At 47.8% G+C, this 15976-nt stretch overlaps 2 protein-coding genes across 3 annotated transcripts; both read right to left on the bottom strand.

Moving 5' to 3' along the window:
- Window positions 1-871: 871 nt before the first annotated feature.
- LOC144410336 (uncharacterized) lies at window positions 872-5639 on the bottom strand. 2 transcript variants are annotated; one of them, XM_078106500.1, is made up of 3 exons: window positions 2848-5639; window positions 1090-2781; window positions 872-1004 (listed from the first exon to the last, which is right to left on the bottom strand). In XM_078106500.1, exons 1-2 carry the CDS (start codon window positions 5494-5496, stop codon window positions 1153-1155), a joined length of 4278 nt encoding a protein of 1425 aa, XP_077962626.1. In that variant the 5' UTR covers window positions 5497-5639; the 3' UTR covers window positions 872-1004; window positions 1090-1152. The 2 variants fall into 2 exon arrangements, with proteins under 2 accessions (XP_077962626.1, XP_077962625.1); XM_078106499.1 differs by having other exon boundaries at window positions 1090-5639.
- Window positions 5640-7063: 1424 nt separating this feature from the next.
- On the bottom strand, window positions 7064-10317 carry ckma (creatine kinase, muscle a). Its single transcript, XM_040180043.2, has 8 exons — window positions 10135-10317; window positions 9013-9220; window positions 8706-8860; window positions 8395-8527; window positions 8109-8280; window positions 7877-8000; window positions 7591-7780; window positions 7064-7502 (listed from the first exon to the last, which is right to left on the bottom strand). The coding sequence occupies exons 2-8, from the start codon at window positions 9203-9205 to the stop codon at window positions 7324-7326; spliced, it is 1146 nt and encodes a 381-aa protein (XP_040035977.1). The 5' UTR covers window positions 9206-9220; window positions 10135-10317; the 3' UTR covers window positions 7064-7323.
- Window positions 10318-15976: the final 5659 nt, after the last annotated feature.

Genomic DNA, 15976 nt, shown 5'->3' with positions numbered 1-15976 from the left:
TGCCTTTAAAGTGAAACAACCCCCGGCGCCTTCACACCGTACATATTTAATGTAAAAAAAAGAACAAAAGAAAAAAAAGAGAGAGACAGTAAAAAATGAGAAAGCTTTCTATTCTCCCTCCCTGTTTTTAGTGAATAACGTACTGTGATATTTACGTAGGCTACAGAGATCATGTTGTTTGGCTGCTGATTTACTGTTAATACTATCTCTCAGTTGTGGCTTTGCTCATGGTGACCCCAAGATGCCCCACTCCCATTTCCTTCCCCACCCTTCATAAACACCGCCCAATTCCCTACATTTAACAGGGATGCCAACCTTGACGCCACCTTTGCACGTACAACCGCCTCTTTTCTAACCTCCCAGCCGGGCGACACTCAACTGTCATCCACACTCTTGCATTGTAGAACCGTGTATGACATCTTCTCAGTCCTGTTTGTGCTGTTTCACGGAGCCCGTCTGGGGGGCAGGCGGGAGTCGACCCGTCCTCCTCTTCGGGGCGAGAAGCAAACACCAATGTGGACACCGTGATTCTGTCCTTGCCCTCTTCCTGGACGTTTCTCATTGTGGTGTATATTAGCATTAGGTAATATAGACCTCAATGCACTTTTCTTTGACTTGAATCAGCTCCTTCCAGTGTACCTGTACAGATAATACCAAGAACTTGCCACTGGAGGGCGCCAATGTCTTAATGTGAAACACTTCAATTTGTGGATATTTGCACAGGTACCTTATTTATTTTTTAGAACAATATCATTTGAAAAAAACGGTTTTATATCAGTCAGTTGGTGACTGTATATAAAATATATGAATATAGTATATATTGTGGCAATCCACGGGTGTGGGCAAAAAGAATCTGCTGGGAGTCGCGAGTGGTTGCACAAAAAAGGTTTGATTTATTTCTATACGTCCAAACAAAAAGAAAAAAAAAGCCAAAGTAAGTTCTTCCTCTTTGGAGGGTTTGGGTCCTTCGGTCCCGCTCGACGGTCCAGCACTCGATCTCCTCACTGCAGGGAAAACAGAAGAAAAGTCCTTAGGGGTTAACGCATATGTGTTAGCGCAGGCCTCGGCCTGACGTCAGCTCCCACTCACGTCTAGTTCTCCCTGGCTGTTGGAACGGTTGGTCCTTTATAGTGGGGCCCACCTTCATCAGCCTCATGAGCCGCAGCTGTGCCGCTCGTTGTCTCCCGGGGGGGGCGGGGCGTATCCCCTTTTAGTCACCTGACCTTGGTGCTGATTGGTGCTCCTAGGGACCTGCACCCGTGGGTTGCCACAACTCCCCCACCCCAGCAGAAAGCCGGGACCCCGCCGTCCCGCCCACATACAAACGTCCCGCCGGGACAGTGCATCCGCGTTAGCATGTTCCTTCCCTGGTCGGTGCTCCACCGTGAATTTATAGTCCTGGAGGGTCAGGAACCAGCGGGTGACCCTGGCGTTGGAGTCCTTTGCCTGCGCCATCCATTTCAGGGGGGCATGGTCGGTCACCAGGGTGAAACTCCGCCCCAGGAGGTAGTAGCGAAGCTTGTCCAGTGCCCATTTTATGGCGAGCGCCTCCTTCTCCACAGTAGAGTAAGCGCGTTCGTTTGGCAGAAACTTTCGGCTGATATACATCACCGGGTGCTCCTCTCCGTCTCGTACCTGAGATAGTACTGCGCCCAGTCCCACTTCCGACGCATCTGTGTGGACTAGGAATGGGAGAGAGAAGGCAGGCGTTACTAGCACCGGTTTGGTGCACAAAGCCTGTCGTAGGCACTCAAAGGCCCCGTTAGCTTCGGTGTTCCATTTGACCTTGTCCGGCCCCCGTTTTCTCGTCAGGTCATGCAAGGGGGCTGCCATAGTTGCGTAGCGGGGAATGAACCTCTGGTAATACCCCACCAAACCTAGGAATGATTTGACCTGGCGCTTGGTCTTGGGTCTTGGCCAGCTGAGAATGGCCTCTACCTTGGCATCCTGGGGTCGCACGTTGCCCCGTCCTATGCGGTAGCCCAGGTAAGAAGCTTCCTCTAGGCCCAGCCGGCACTTCTTTGGGTTTGCCGTGAGGCCTGCCCCGCGAAGGGCCCCCAGAACAGCTCTCAGTCGGCTCAGGTGAGTCTCCCAGTCGTCGCTGTGAATTACAATGTCATCGATATAGGCTGCGGCATACCCTTGGTGCGGCCGGAGAATCTTGTCCATTAACCGCTGGAATGTGGCGGGGGCTCCATGGACACCAAAGGGCAACACGGTGTACTGATATAGGCCTTCGGGGGTGGCGAAGGCCGTCTTCTCTCTGGCCCGAGTTGTCAGCGGCACCTGCCAGTAGCCTTTGGTGAGGTCCAAGGTGGAGATGAAACGGGCCGTTCCCAGCCGGTCTATCAGTTCATCCACCCTGGGCATAGGATAGGCATCGAACTGGGAGGCGTCATTGAGTCTACGAAAGTCATTGCAAAAACGGTAAGAGCCATCTGGCTTGGGCACCAGTACCACTGGGCTGGACCAGGCACTGTGGGACTCCTCAATGACCCCCAGCTGGAGCATTCTACTCACCTCCTGCCTGATGGCCTCTCTCCTCGCCTCGGGGACACGATACGGCTTCACCCGAACCGTTACTCCTGGCTCGGTCCTTATGTCATGGGTGGCCACGGCGGTCCTGCCCGGCAGGTCGGAGAAGACATCCAGGTGCTGCCACACTACCTCACGTAGGTCTTGCAGCTGACTCGGGCTGAGATGGTCTCCCATGGGCACATTCGGTAACGGGATCCGAGCGGTAAGGGCCGGGGTGGGTTGCGCCGGCGGTCCTGGAAGACTCTGCCATTTTTTAAGAAGGTTAACATGGTAGAGTTGTAGGGGCCTGCGCCGGCCAGGCTGACGTACCTGATAGTTGGCTTCATTGACCCGTGTCACCACCTCATAGGGTCCCTGCCACTTAGCCAGGAACTTGCAGTCTGCGCTGGGGACCAACACAAGAACACGTTCTCCTGGTTGGAAGGCACGTACCTGGGCACCCCGATTGTACACTCTGGCTTGGGCCTGCTGTGCCTGTTGCAGGTGTTCCCTCACTACTGGCCAGACTTGGGCCATCCGGGTCCTCATTTGGTCCACGTGCTCGATGATGGTGCGATGGGGTGAAGGCTGACTCTCCCAGGCTTCCTTAGCGATGTCTAAAAGTCCGCGGGGTCTTCTCCCGTACAGCAGCTCGAACGGGGAGAACCCTGTGGACGCCTGAGGCACTTCTCTTACCCCAAACAGAACGTAGGGTAGCAATTGGTCCCAGTTCTTCCCATCGGCCTCCATTACCTTCTTAAGCATCCGTTTTAGCGTCTGGTTGAACCGTTCTACCAGGCCGTCCGTTTGGGGGTGATAAACTGATGTTCGTAGTTGCTTCACCTGTAGCAGTCTTAACATTTCTTTTAAAACCCTTGACATGAAACAAGTGCCCTGGTCAGTGAGGATTTCCTTTGCTATTCCTACCCTACTGAACAATAAGAACAATTCTTTACCCACCGCTTTGGCGGTGGCAGCTCGCAGTGGTAGAGCTTCCGGGTATCTGGTTGCATAGTCTATGATCACTAGGATGTATCGATGACCCCTACTAGTTTTGGGCAGTGGACCTACAATGTCCATGGCAAGTCGCTCGAATGGTTCTTCGATAATTGGCAGGGGGATTAGCGGGTGCCTCACTGAGGGCCGGGGGGCCACTAGTTGGCACTCTGGGCAGCCGGCGCAATAATCCACGACTGCCCTTTTCATGCCGGGCCAGTAAAACCGGGTTTCTATCCTCTCCCGTGTCTTATCCATCCCTAGGTGAGCGCCCATAAGGTGGGAGTGGGCCAGATACAATACCTTACTGGTGTAGGGGCGAGGGACTACTAACTGTTCGACTGTCTGCCCTCCTTTCTGGCACATCCTATACAGCAATGAATTTTTTGTAACAAAGAAGGGGTAAGACAAGGCACTCACCGGGTCGATGGGCTGTCCGTCGTGGGCGAGCACCCGAGCCCAGGCGTGTTTCAGGGTGTCGTCTTCTTTCTGGGCTGTAGCAAACTGGCCCTTTCTGTTCCCCATCCCGTCCGCGACTAAGGGGAATTCTGAGAACTCCGTAAGGCTCCCGCCCTCCCCCCCTCTGGGGATTTGGGATCCCTCCGTAGCGGTGTCCGTATCGGGGGTTCGGCCCCCCGCCCGGTTGGAGCCTCCTGGTGCAGTCGAAGGCGAGGGGGGAAGGGGTCTTGCCTCTTCCGGGGGGCCCTCGTCGGACGAACCGGACGGAGCGTGGGCCGCACAGGCAGCCCTGGGTCTCCCGCGTCGGATGGGTCTTGGCTGGGAGGCCCTATCGTGCCCTCCCCTCGGTCGCAGACCCCAAAATCTCTCAAAAATGGGGCAGTCGCGTCCAATGATCATGGGGACCGGGAGGTCGGGAACCAGCCCAGCCCGTATGGAAAAAGATCCCCGGGGGGTACACACCTGGATCCATCTCGTTGGATATGCCTTGAGGTCCCCATGGACGCAGGTCACCTCGATGCGTGGCCCCTCTTCTCCTTCCGCCCACTCAGGGCGGATCAGGGTAACCACACTACCCGAATCTATCAGGGCTGAGGTGTCCTGGTTCCCGACCCGAACCGGCACAGTTGCGGCGCCGGGTATTGGGGGGGTCCAACAGGTAGTCATGAGGCACCTCCCTGGGCGGTGCTGTTCCTCCGTGCTGGCGGAGGGCATGGGCACATCGCCCGCAGGGCACTGCCGGGCAATATGTCCTAACTGGCCGCACGAAAAACATCTCCACTCAGACCTGTCGGGTGTTGGGCGCGGAGCGGTTCTCGGAGCCGGGCGAAGAAGGGTTGCTGATGGCCGGATCGGAGCCCGTCCCTCAAGGCCTCGGGGAGCAGGGCATGTCCCCGCCGTCATCTGCTGGCTGACCCGATGGTTCTCCAGTAGGTTAATCAGCTCGTCCACCGACGCGGGGTGGTTCTGGGCTGCCCATCGCTTGGCGTCGAGAGGCAGGGCCCGGATGCAGCGGTCCATAACGACGCGGTCGATGGCAGCTGGACCCTCCCCGGTCACCAACCAGCTACGGGTAAGCCTCCCCAGGCGCACCACCTGGCTCCGCACGGGACCCTGGGGGTCGTACACCCAATCGTGGACCCGCTGGGCGCGGCCGGCTAAATTGTGCCCATAGTGGGCCAGGATGGCCCCCTTCAGCGTTGGGTAGTCTGTAGCCTCCCTGGTCCCGAGGTCTTGGTACGCCCTCTGGGCGTCCCCTGTCAGAAAAGGCGCCAGAATGTGTGCCCACCTGTCTTCCGGCCAGCCTTCACGTTCTGCCGTTCGTTCGAAGACCTCAAGGAAGGCCTCCACATCGTCTCCGGGGGTCTGCTTTGTGAGTAGAGCTGTTGGGGACGCGTGAGGGGCCCTTGGGGTTAAGTTCTCAGCCAGCCGGTCGAATGTCCCCTGAAGGGCTGCCATGCTCTGCACCTGCTGCGCCTGGGCTTGGAGAAGCCTGGCCATCGCGGCCTCCATTGCTTCTCCCATAGTCTCCTGCTTTCGGGGTTACGGCGGTGGAACTAAAGAATCGCCCGCATTCTCCACCATATGTGGCAATCCACGGGTGTGGGCAAAAAGAATCTGCTGGGAGTCGCGAGTGGTTGCACAAAAAAGGTTTGATTTATTTCTATACGTCCAAACAAAAAGAAAAAAAAAGCCAAAGTAAGTTCTTCCTCTTTGGAGGGTTTGGGTCCTTCGGTCCCGCTCGACGGTCCAGCACTCGATCTCCTCACTGCAGGGAAAACAGAAGAAAAGTCCTTAGGGGTTAACGCATATGTGTTAGCGCAGGCCTCGGCCTGACGTCAGCTCCCACTCACGTCTAGTTCTCCCTGGCTGTTGGAACGGTTGGTCCTTTATAGTGGGGCCCACCTTCATCAGCCTCATGAGCCGCAGCTGTGCCGCTCGTTGTCTCCCGGGGGGGGCGGGGCGTATCCCCTTTTAGTCACCTGACCTTGGTGCTGATTGGTGCTCCTAGGGACCTGCACCCGTGGGTTGCCACAATATCTTAGAGCTCAAGGTTTATTTATAGCTAGAGCAAGGGAAGTACTTCTAGTTTAAAGCAGATGAAAGCAAACAATGGGGAAACAAAACCAACCTGCAATCCTGCATGACTTCAGAGTTTGGGTTTTAGGGGAAAAAATTAAACATGATGCACATATTTGGGGGACTTGGTGCTTCACAGTGCTTCACTGCAACTTATTTGCTAGCGGATAGTTTCAGTACACTCGCAAGTGTGCAGACATGACATGAAATGTACCACAACGTACACGGTGTGTAAGAGAAATGTTCACTTGTAGATCCTGCGAGGACACTTACATTTGGGGACAATTGTGTGGTTTGGTTCTAATTTAACTTGAATTTACAGTACGTCCTGAACATATCGAAAGCCCCGGGTTGCATTCAAGCCATAAAAATGTCACATCACTGTCTCCCGATGGCAAACATGAACCAGGTTATTTGCGTCGTCTTTCGGTGGCAATTACCATGGCGGTATGGGAAAAAAAGCAAATAACTTAGTGTAAAACAACTCACTCTTAGTATAAGGTGGATGAACATTGTCTTGAGATTGAATCTACTGTGAAAAAATCTTAAAGATTTTGTTGACCTGCTTGATGAGTAAACATGTTTGTACCTGCTCAGAGACGGTGTGTCACTGGTATGGATGTAGATGGTATAGTGTTAGGACGCCAAGGGGCTCAGTATTTAACATGCACTGTCATTCCCAAAATGATTTTTGGAAACAGCTGCATGTTATATGCAAAAGAGACTGAAGAACACACACACAGTTTAACCTGTATGAGTAATTTTACACTGCTCAACTGTTTGATTCCTCCCCTCAGAAACAAACTGTAAACTCAGATTGACTGGTTGTGGTTTATAAGGAGAACACAGAGCTGAAGATTAATAAAATTCACTGATGTTGGCATTTTTTTTCTTGTCATTGCAAAACACAATCTGAATATATGTTAATGTATGTGGATCATCTGACAAGGTGAGTATTGATTGTTGAAGATTGTTAATTTCTCACTGCAACACAAAGGATCATTATTATCCATTTTGTTGTTTCGTGGGGTACTATTTTTATTGACAGCTACAATAATCATTACTTTTCATAAGAAAAAGAAGTTGATGCCACGTCTGCCAGGCGAGCCCGGCTCAGTGGAGGCTGACCCCAGGATGTTACCAACCAACACAGGAGGACGTGAAAAAAAATGAGTCAAGAGTCTCTTGGTGAGCAGCTGTTTTCTCTGCACGTGCGTCAGCTGGCTTGATTGCACATGAATGGTCACGAGTTGAATACAAGATTGTTCCCCTTTACTTCTGTGCGGGGATCAAGCTGTCGATGGCCTCTCCCTTCTCCAGCTTCTTCTCCAGCTCGACCATGAGCTTAACACCGTCAACCACCAGCTGGACCTGCTCCACCTCGGAGGAGCCCAGACGGTCGGCGTTGGAGATGTCGAACACACCACCCACAGAGGCAGTGTCCACACCACCTAGGAAGCAAGAAAGATCATGTTTCGGATTACACATCACACATTTTGCAATACAAAATAAAATTAATTTAATTTAATAAATTAGTACCTGTTCCACGCTTCTGCAGACGCAGCCTGGTGAGGATCTCGTCGAACTTGGGGTGTGTGCTCAGCTTGGGCAGCTTGACGTGGACGCCACCACGCAGGCCGGTGCCCAGGTTGGAGGGGCAGGTCAGGATGTAGCCAAGATGCTCATTCCACATGAAGCCATGATTGTGCTTCTTGAAGATCTCCTCAATCTTGGGTGAAGAAAAAAAGCAGAGTCAGAGTTGCATCCAGCAACAATCCACATTTCTTTTTTATCTTGATTTTTGACCCTGCTTATTTCTGTGTACCTTCTGCAGGCCAACGCAGAAACGTTTGAACACCTCCCTCATGTTGCCGCCCTTCTGCATGGAGATGACACGCAGGTGGTCCTCCTCATTCACCCAGACCAGGAAGGTCTTGTTGTCGTTGTGCCTTGAGAAAGATGGATGGAAAATGATCAGCATACAGCCACAACTCATGATGAGGCTTTTGACAAATTTTTCCACATGTGGCCCGTTGACAGTGATGGGCGGTACTCACATGATGCCTCTGCCATCTGGCCAGTCACGGGCCATGCCTGCGCAGGTCAGCAGGGGAGAGACAGGCTTGTCAAACAGGAAGTGATCATTGATCAGCTGCTCCTGCTCGGCGTCAGTCATGGACTTTAGGGGGTAGTACTTTCCCTTGAACTCGCCATCCAGGCTGGTCAGAGCTGGAGAGATGCATGTGCAATTAGGAGAGCTTTCTATTGTCTTCTGCGCTTTAACATTTTTCTGATTCTGCATCAAAGTGACTATCTTATGGACTCAAACTATTAATAATTTACCCTCAACGGAGAGCTTTTCAATGGCTCTGCGCTCCCCACGGCTGTTGTGGGGGGGGAGGGTGAAACCCTTGATGCTGCGGCCAGTACGGACGCGGCTAGACAGAACGTAGTTGGGATCCAGGTCGTCACCACCCTAATGACAAATTCCCAATTACAAAGTGCAACACAAGTATACAAATGTAGAGCATTGTGCATTATCATTTGGTTAGTTTCTATTTTTCAGTTAACTCAAGTTAAAAAATCCATATCAGTATTTGGTTTCTGTTCCGACAACGACCCAAACCGTTTCCTGCTCTTTGATATTACCGTACCTTCAGGTTCTCGAAGTTCATGTCGGTCTTGTGCTTGTCTGTGGGCTTGTATCCACCATGACGGTCGGAGATGACGGGGTCCAACAGCTCCTTGAAGACCTCGTAGGACTCCTCATCACCAGCGACGCAGCCAACAGTCATGATGAAGGGGTGACCTGAAGCCAAAGGGAAAATGGGAAAGCGGCCGTTAGAAAAGGGGAGAGAAGATGGGAGCTTTTAGTTAGTAATTATTCAAAGGTATAGCTGGATAGATATAGTTATGCATTGAGATGATTTCGTCAACATTGAAGTGCCTCTCCAGACTCACCAGGGTTGTCGACACCAGTCTGGATGACGTCATCCAGGGTGTAGCCACTGGGTGTCTGCCTGTCCCTAATCTTGCCATACAGCTCCTTGGTGAGGACCTTAGCCATATGGTTGTTGTGTTTGGACAGGTCAGGGAACTCATCCTCAACTTTGTAGTTGAGTTTGAAGTTGTTGTGGGTGTTTCCGAAAGGCATGGTTGCTTTCTAACACTGCAAAGAGAGGGAGACACAGGATAAGCAAAGGTAATCTGAAGCCCTCCGAAATCAAGAAACAAGTTGTCCTAATCAGGTACTGCTCATCCCAAAAAAACGTCTTTTGGAGGTAATGGAAGTTCCTGGGAGACAGCTGTAGAAGTGTCACTCAAAACTCAGTGGATCGAATGTCCAGTTGAAATAGAGCTGTGGCAATAGGATACGTTTCCTGGTTATATTTAGCGTCAGCACAACTGACCGTATACTGTCTCTTTAAAATGTCCCCAGCATAAATAATGAGTATTTTAATCATCTTGGCACAAGCACAACCCCTGCTATCTAATTCACACGTTGACACTTAGATAGATATGAAGAAGTCTAGTTGGATGTGTTTGACTTGGTCCTTTTGAAAAAACGCTCCATCTTCATTGCAACGCCGCTAAACCCTACATGCTGAAACACTGCCGAACACCGGACCAGTCTGACCAGCTGCTGATGCTTGGTCTCCCACTGGTCTTTAAATGTCTATACATTGTTGTAAAGTAATTAGCTTCACCTTCCCTTTAATGGCTGATCACATGATTTATAGAAGAATGATACATACGATGACGCAATGTCTTGTCACATAAAATCCAAGATTTTTTGACAATGAACCAAATTGATTTTGGAAAGTCACATTTTAGACAAATTTTAGATGAAACACATGTTCACATAAATCAGCCTCCAAAGGAAAGAACCATTTGCGAAGAGCGTAGATACTTGTAGTGGCAGCAACCACTGTGCTAAAACATTTTTCTTTACTTGACAAAAAAACCCTAATGGCCCAAAAGAGTTGTTTACTCTGTTCTAAAGATTCTTCGAGTTCCCACACGCTTCCCAATATCCTCCCCACCTTCTTCTTCACAAAACTAATGCCTGTGATGTTTCTTTACCTTCACAGCTGAAAAGAATAGAGGTAACAGTCCTTGGGATCAGATCCGGTTCACCACAGCCAACATAGAGGTCACCCGACTTTGGAGGTCTTTGCTCCTTGTTTATATACCCAGCTGACACGCAGCCATTGGCTTGTCCATTTTAGAGCCTGCTGCTCCCTCATTGGCCAAAAGCTCTGTACTGATAGTCAGAACAGTTTATGAAGGGTCTGCGTTTACATTCCAGTTATCAGAGACGGGTGGCCCACTGCAGCTGAACCCTCAACCTTTCCCTCCTCTCCCCCCACACCCACCCTCGGACCATACATAGCACCAGATGGGGGGAGTATCTGTGGGAGCAGGAGGGGGGATGTTGGCGGGGTCGATGAAGCGAATGGAGAGTCCTGGTGTGAGGCGTGAAAATCGAAAAGAGTTGATGTTCTCATTACTTATCAACTGGCCGCCGCGAAGAAATACTGCCGAGTAAAACATTTTATTCAGCAGGTGCGAGTCAGACTGGTCAGGTGGAATGCTGAGTATGTAAATACAAAATGATTAACAGTCAATGGATACCTCCTTAAGTCTGATGATCAGTTATGGCTCTCTGAGGGCACAATGGTCAGTGTTGCACTATGGGAAGTATGGAAACACTATATTCTACAGCAGCAGCTTGTTGGATGGATCATTAAAGGCTCAACCTAAAAAGAGGTAGTTTCTAAAAATGCTAAGAGTGCATGAACGAGTGAAGAATGCTGGGTACAAAGTAAACCAATCAAGCAAAGGGGACAAAGAGGAGCAGGCCATTTTGAACGGCCTGCCAGCGTAGAAGGGCTACCTGACGACCTCCACTCACACCTAGAAGCACTCAACTATTTTTGTTTTGCTTTGGAAGCTTCCTAACTGAGTGAAATGACCAAGAAGTATGTAAGCCACTGTGCCGAAAAGAGCTTCTCAAAATCCTTCAAATTCCAAGAAAGGGATTCTTCCGTTCTTATCTCCTTTACTTGCAAGTATCTTTAATTACTTGCTGCAGCAATACCAACACACAATTCTGAGGCTTAATGCTTTAAGCTCATTGATTGTCTTTTCCTAATGCCCTGATGAGTTCTCCTTTGTATCTGAGATGGGACCTCATGTTGTCGTACAATCAAAGTGAAGAAAAAGTGATGGTCTTGAAATTTGATTTTATAATAGGAAAATGGGATTTAAATTAAATTGAACTTTTTCAGACTGATCAACAATTTTAAAAAGGCAATTAGATTGTGCATATTGTTGCCGAATTCACCCTCAGCTTTGGTGACCCCCACAAACCTGCAAAGGAAACTATGTTAAAAAAGCCGTGACGCTTTCCAAGAATAATAGATTGCAATAACCAGGCATCAAATGTCTGGAAGTAATACTAACTGCTGGACAGAATGTTGAGGATGCAAGATGATGTCATCTTTGATAAAATCTTCATTACCTCCCGTCTTTAGTACTGTGTTAATCCTGACACTATTTTTCTAATGCATCTGCTCTGCAGCTGCTTCCCGCATTGCTCTGGTGGAGTTTTGAATCAAAATGTAAACAAAACGCCCCTTTTTTCTAGCATGGCTCCTCATTGATCCAGATTTCGGTCCAAAGGGATCCATACCTGCCAAATTCTCCAGACAGGCCACCCCCAACGCTAGTTGGCCTGCACCGAAAGTAAAAGGTTGCTCATCCAATCCAAATTTATCGACAGTGGAGAGAAAGTTGGCGATGAGACCACTGATGAAAAACTTAAGGTATGGTAACAATACATTTAGGGATCCAGAGGAGCGTTGTCGCAGGCCCTTTTCCATTGAAGGGAGTGTGTGTGTGGGGGGGGGGTAGGGGGTGGTGGTCATCCCAGTAACCAACTGTGTCTGTGGGATGTCCCAGCCATGATCTGCTTGGCAGCTGACCGGCTGACACCTGCTTCTTCCATTCCTAAGTATCATTACCACCCCTACCCATGTCTGTGCAATCAGCTCGTAGAACACTCCCCCCGCCCTCCCAAATATCCAATATCCAACGCAAACCCGCCTCATACTTCAACTCAGCCCACCAGCCGTCACACACAGTATGTTCTACTCCTTGGCTTACCACACCGTTTTTGTCTTGTGCATACCACTGAGGCACAGTGGAGATGCCTGGTTTTTGCACATTACATTTCTGGTGTAGATGTAAGTAAGACTTGCAGTATGTTTGGCAAATATTTCATCACTAGATGGTAGTATTATCACCTGCAAATGTGACACTAGAGAGAGCGGCTCGCTGCGGATAGAATATCCTCTGGGGCAATTGAATAAAGTCAGTGTAGAACAGTTATGCAACAGGGCAGTGACATGATGATGGGCATTCTGCTCATATAAGCAAAGACGTCAGTTTTCACAAGGTGCTGAAATCTCTTTTCCGGCCTCTGAGGTGTTTTCTTATTACTAATAACAAATGACAGGTACATTGTGCTTTTTAATGGCACCTGGAGTTTTAAATCGAGTTATAAATACTTTTTCATTGTAGTGAGGAATCATGTGGTTACAGGAATAATTGTTTCCTTACGTTCACTGGGCTCATACAAGAACTGATATTACTGATATTTGTTCCTATTTTGTAGTACCAATCAATTTTAAGAGAACATTTCAAGTGGTGGATAGCAGCCTTACCAAGATAGAATAATGACACATGATATTTATGTTTTAGTCATCATTATGATTGGGTTATTACATAAATACCATAGTTGCATCCAACCCAATTAGGCAATAACCTACTTCTTCTGAATAATTGCTTTTTCATTTCAGGACTGACCTCTGGACACACAAACATTTTCTTTAGGTTCATGTAACAACATCTCAACTTTGTCTAAAGCAGAATGTCTTCTTCTTACAGATATTTCATGGTAGCATCTCTCCAATTCTTTGGCATCTGCCAAAGTAGTTGCACATGGCACAATCTTGATGGGAAAATATAAGAGAACTCGCTGAATGTTGAATTTAAAACAAGCCGCAATGTTTGTCAGTGGAAGTGAGCCTTAGTTTGGAGCCTTGCAGCACACTTTCAGAAATTTACAGCTTGACCCTTGGAGAGGAATCCACACCAACTGGACTGACCTGTGTCAGAATAGCACAGTGTCAAGCCTCAGCGGCGTCCAGTGGCCCACTCTCAACTGTGAAGTGAGAACATGTTATGTGACACATGTCTGAAATGGGGAAAATGTATAATTTCAATATCACTGACACAACTAGTGATACTTGTCGGCAGCTTCATTATGAAACTTAAAACATGACTTGAAGTGCAGCATGATGTGCTTGCCAACAACATACAATGATATAGAGCAAACCTATAAATAACACCTTTATGGGAGACCATAATGCTTCTCTCGCACATCAAATTCAACACTAGTTTGTGGAGAACGAACCTGGGGATGCAGATTGCGCAAGTATTCAAATAAAAGAATGCACTATATCTATAGTGCCCGATGCCTAAAAACACTGGCTGATGGCTGAGTTTTTTTTGTTATAATCAAGGTAAATATTGTTAATATAGATTGCAGAATTTTATATTATATTATGTTTTGCTTGTTGCAGACCTGTATGAGTGTGGGTGCTTGGACCTGCTCCCTTGAAATTGAAACCGCCAGTGTGGTCAGGGGGGTGCTATAATTGTACCAGCCTCGCTGGTCCATCTACACCCTGTCAAACTAGAGTCCCGCCCAACCAGGACCCAGATCACATTTCATCGAGTCAGTTCTCTGTCCAACCCAGACTTGACCAGACCTCTCCTAGCACCTCAAAAGAGGAAAACATTCACTAAACATCATTAAAATATCATTAAATTAAGCTCCACCAAGGTGGTGTTTTTCTGCAACATGTTTGGTTTATGTTAAGTGCAAAATTGTTTAACCTTTTTAGATAAGAGTTGGACGGCTGCAGAGTAAAAACACTGGTAAACTATATTCTATAAAAGAAAACAGTGTGTGAAGTGAGATTAGGGACTTTTTAGGGACTGCTTTTGTCCTTACAGTATTAACAAATGAGTCATACAGGTGCTACATCCAACTAAACAAGTCAGAGTTCATTCAAAAGGATTTTGAATGACCCGAACACATGAACACAACATGCTCTAGTTGCAGAATGTTTATTCAACTGTATCAAACATGTGTCAGTGTATCTGAATGAGACAAAGGGTCGGCATTTCAGAGGCTTGGAGTACAGTTTATGACCACGGATCATTGCACATGCTGCACTGTGCATGTAACGTGCGTGTACACCTGTCTCAGTGCCACAACCCTAGGGACAAATTTATATAAATATAGTGTGTGTAGTAAGCTTCACCTCTATAGGTTTGTCCAAAGTTTGTGTTACACAAGGGCGCGTTGGAGGGATTCTACATCGAATGGATGGCTTCATGATAAAGGCATAATAAGGGTTGTCTATTGAACCTCGACACATGTTCTACCACTTTGTGGGGTATTCTAGTGATTTGTTTTAGTTTTGCAGTCCCATAAATTTGTGGGAATTGCGAGAGACTGTTTTTTTTCAAAATCAAAGCAGCAAAAAGTGACATATCCCGGCTCCTGACTTTTGGCTTAACATCAAATAGTCGTTAGCAACCGAGCAAAAGTAAAGCGGGGCCCTAACTGACAGAAAAATCTTCAAGAGCTACTCCTTTCGTTAACATGTGTATTAAACAGACTGTTGTGCAGTTTGTCTAATACTGACAGAAATGTTTTTTTGCTACTACTACTACTTCTGCAAGCACTGCTTAGCTGTTAGCTCCCCAGTTACAGCAGCACATTCCGAGTATATGTAAGTGTTTTCACAGGCTGTGTATACTTTTCATGCTGTCTAAACTGACCTTTATGTGTACAATGGAAACCCGCCCCTTTAAGCAGGGTTGAAGCAGTAATATTATTAGAGGAGATCCTTCTTCATCAGGTAATGTTACTACTTATCAGGCGGTCAGAGTTCAGATTACACTAGTCAGTAGACCCACAATGCACAGGTGCACAAGTATAGACCACAAGTGTGGACGTTCATTACCAGGGGGGCAGTTATCACGGAGCCTACATGTCTCTGTGTCTGCACTGACCTCTTACAGTACTATTTTTCAAAGCATTGGTGCTGATATGTTTTTCCCCAATATAAATTAATTAGATTTCAATTGTACCTTTTTATATGATGCCTGTATTTTAATAGCATTTTAAAGAAAATATATTCTCTGCAAGTACAGTGCATTTACCATTTATATTCTATGTTATGATGCAGTCAAGACTACTGAACTCAAAGCAAAACTCCTATTTTTTCCAACAAAGTCTTAAATAACCAGGACTGGAATCTGTAGAATTCCCTCTTTCAATACCTGTTATTCTAGGCCTGTAACACATGTCTCACAAATGGCAGCTGATCGTATAACTGAATGTCAGTTACATAATCTCATTTTAGGCCGTCCTACTTTTCCAGCGCAGTTGGCGCGTGAAAAGATGAAACACTGTAACTGCAACGTTTGGGCAATGCATTTAAACGTGTCGCACCCGTGTTGTTTTGTACTTTGAGAGTATTTATGAATTTGAAGATAGCCTGTTACTCTGCAGAAGTACACTGTACCGATGTAGTGTCTGCTGCCCCCTGTTGCTTTTCTCTAGCCCTCTTCAAACCATAAATAGGGCGGTCTTAGGGGTCGTCTTACGTCATCAGTAGCTGAACTATGAATTAACCTCAATGACAGGATCTGTTCTACATCTGTTCTGATCTACAACTTAAGTTGTAAATGAGTGAGATTTGTTTCTATACTTACACTTCTTTCTTTTAGGCTACCTTTTTACACTATGTTTTATTTGAATAACTATTCTATTGTAAAATTC

The sequence above is a fragment of the Gasterosteus aculeatus genome, chromosome 7, assembly GCF_964276395.1.
Source record: "Gasterosteus aculeatus chromosome 7, fGasAcu3.hap1.1, whole genome shotgun sequence".
Lineage (NCBI taxonomy): Eukaryota > Metazoa > Chordata > Actinopteri > Perciformes > Gasterosteidae > Gasterosteus > Gasterosteus aculeatus.
This window is presented reverse-complemented; position numbering and strand designations above follow the sequence as displayed.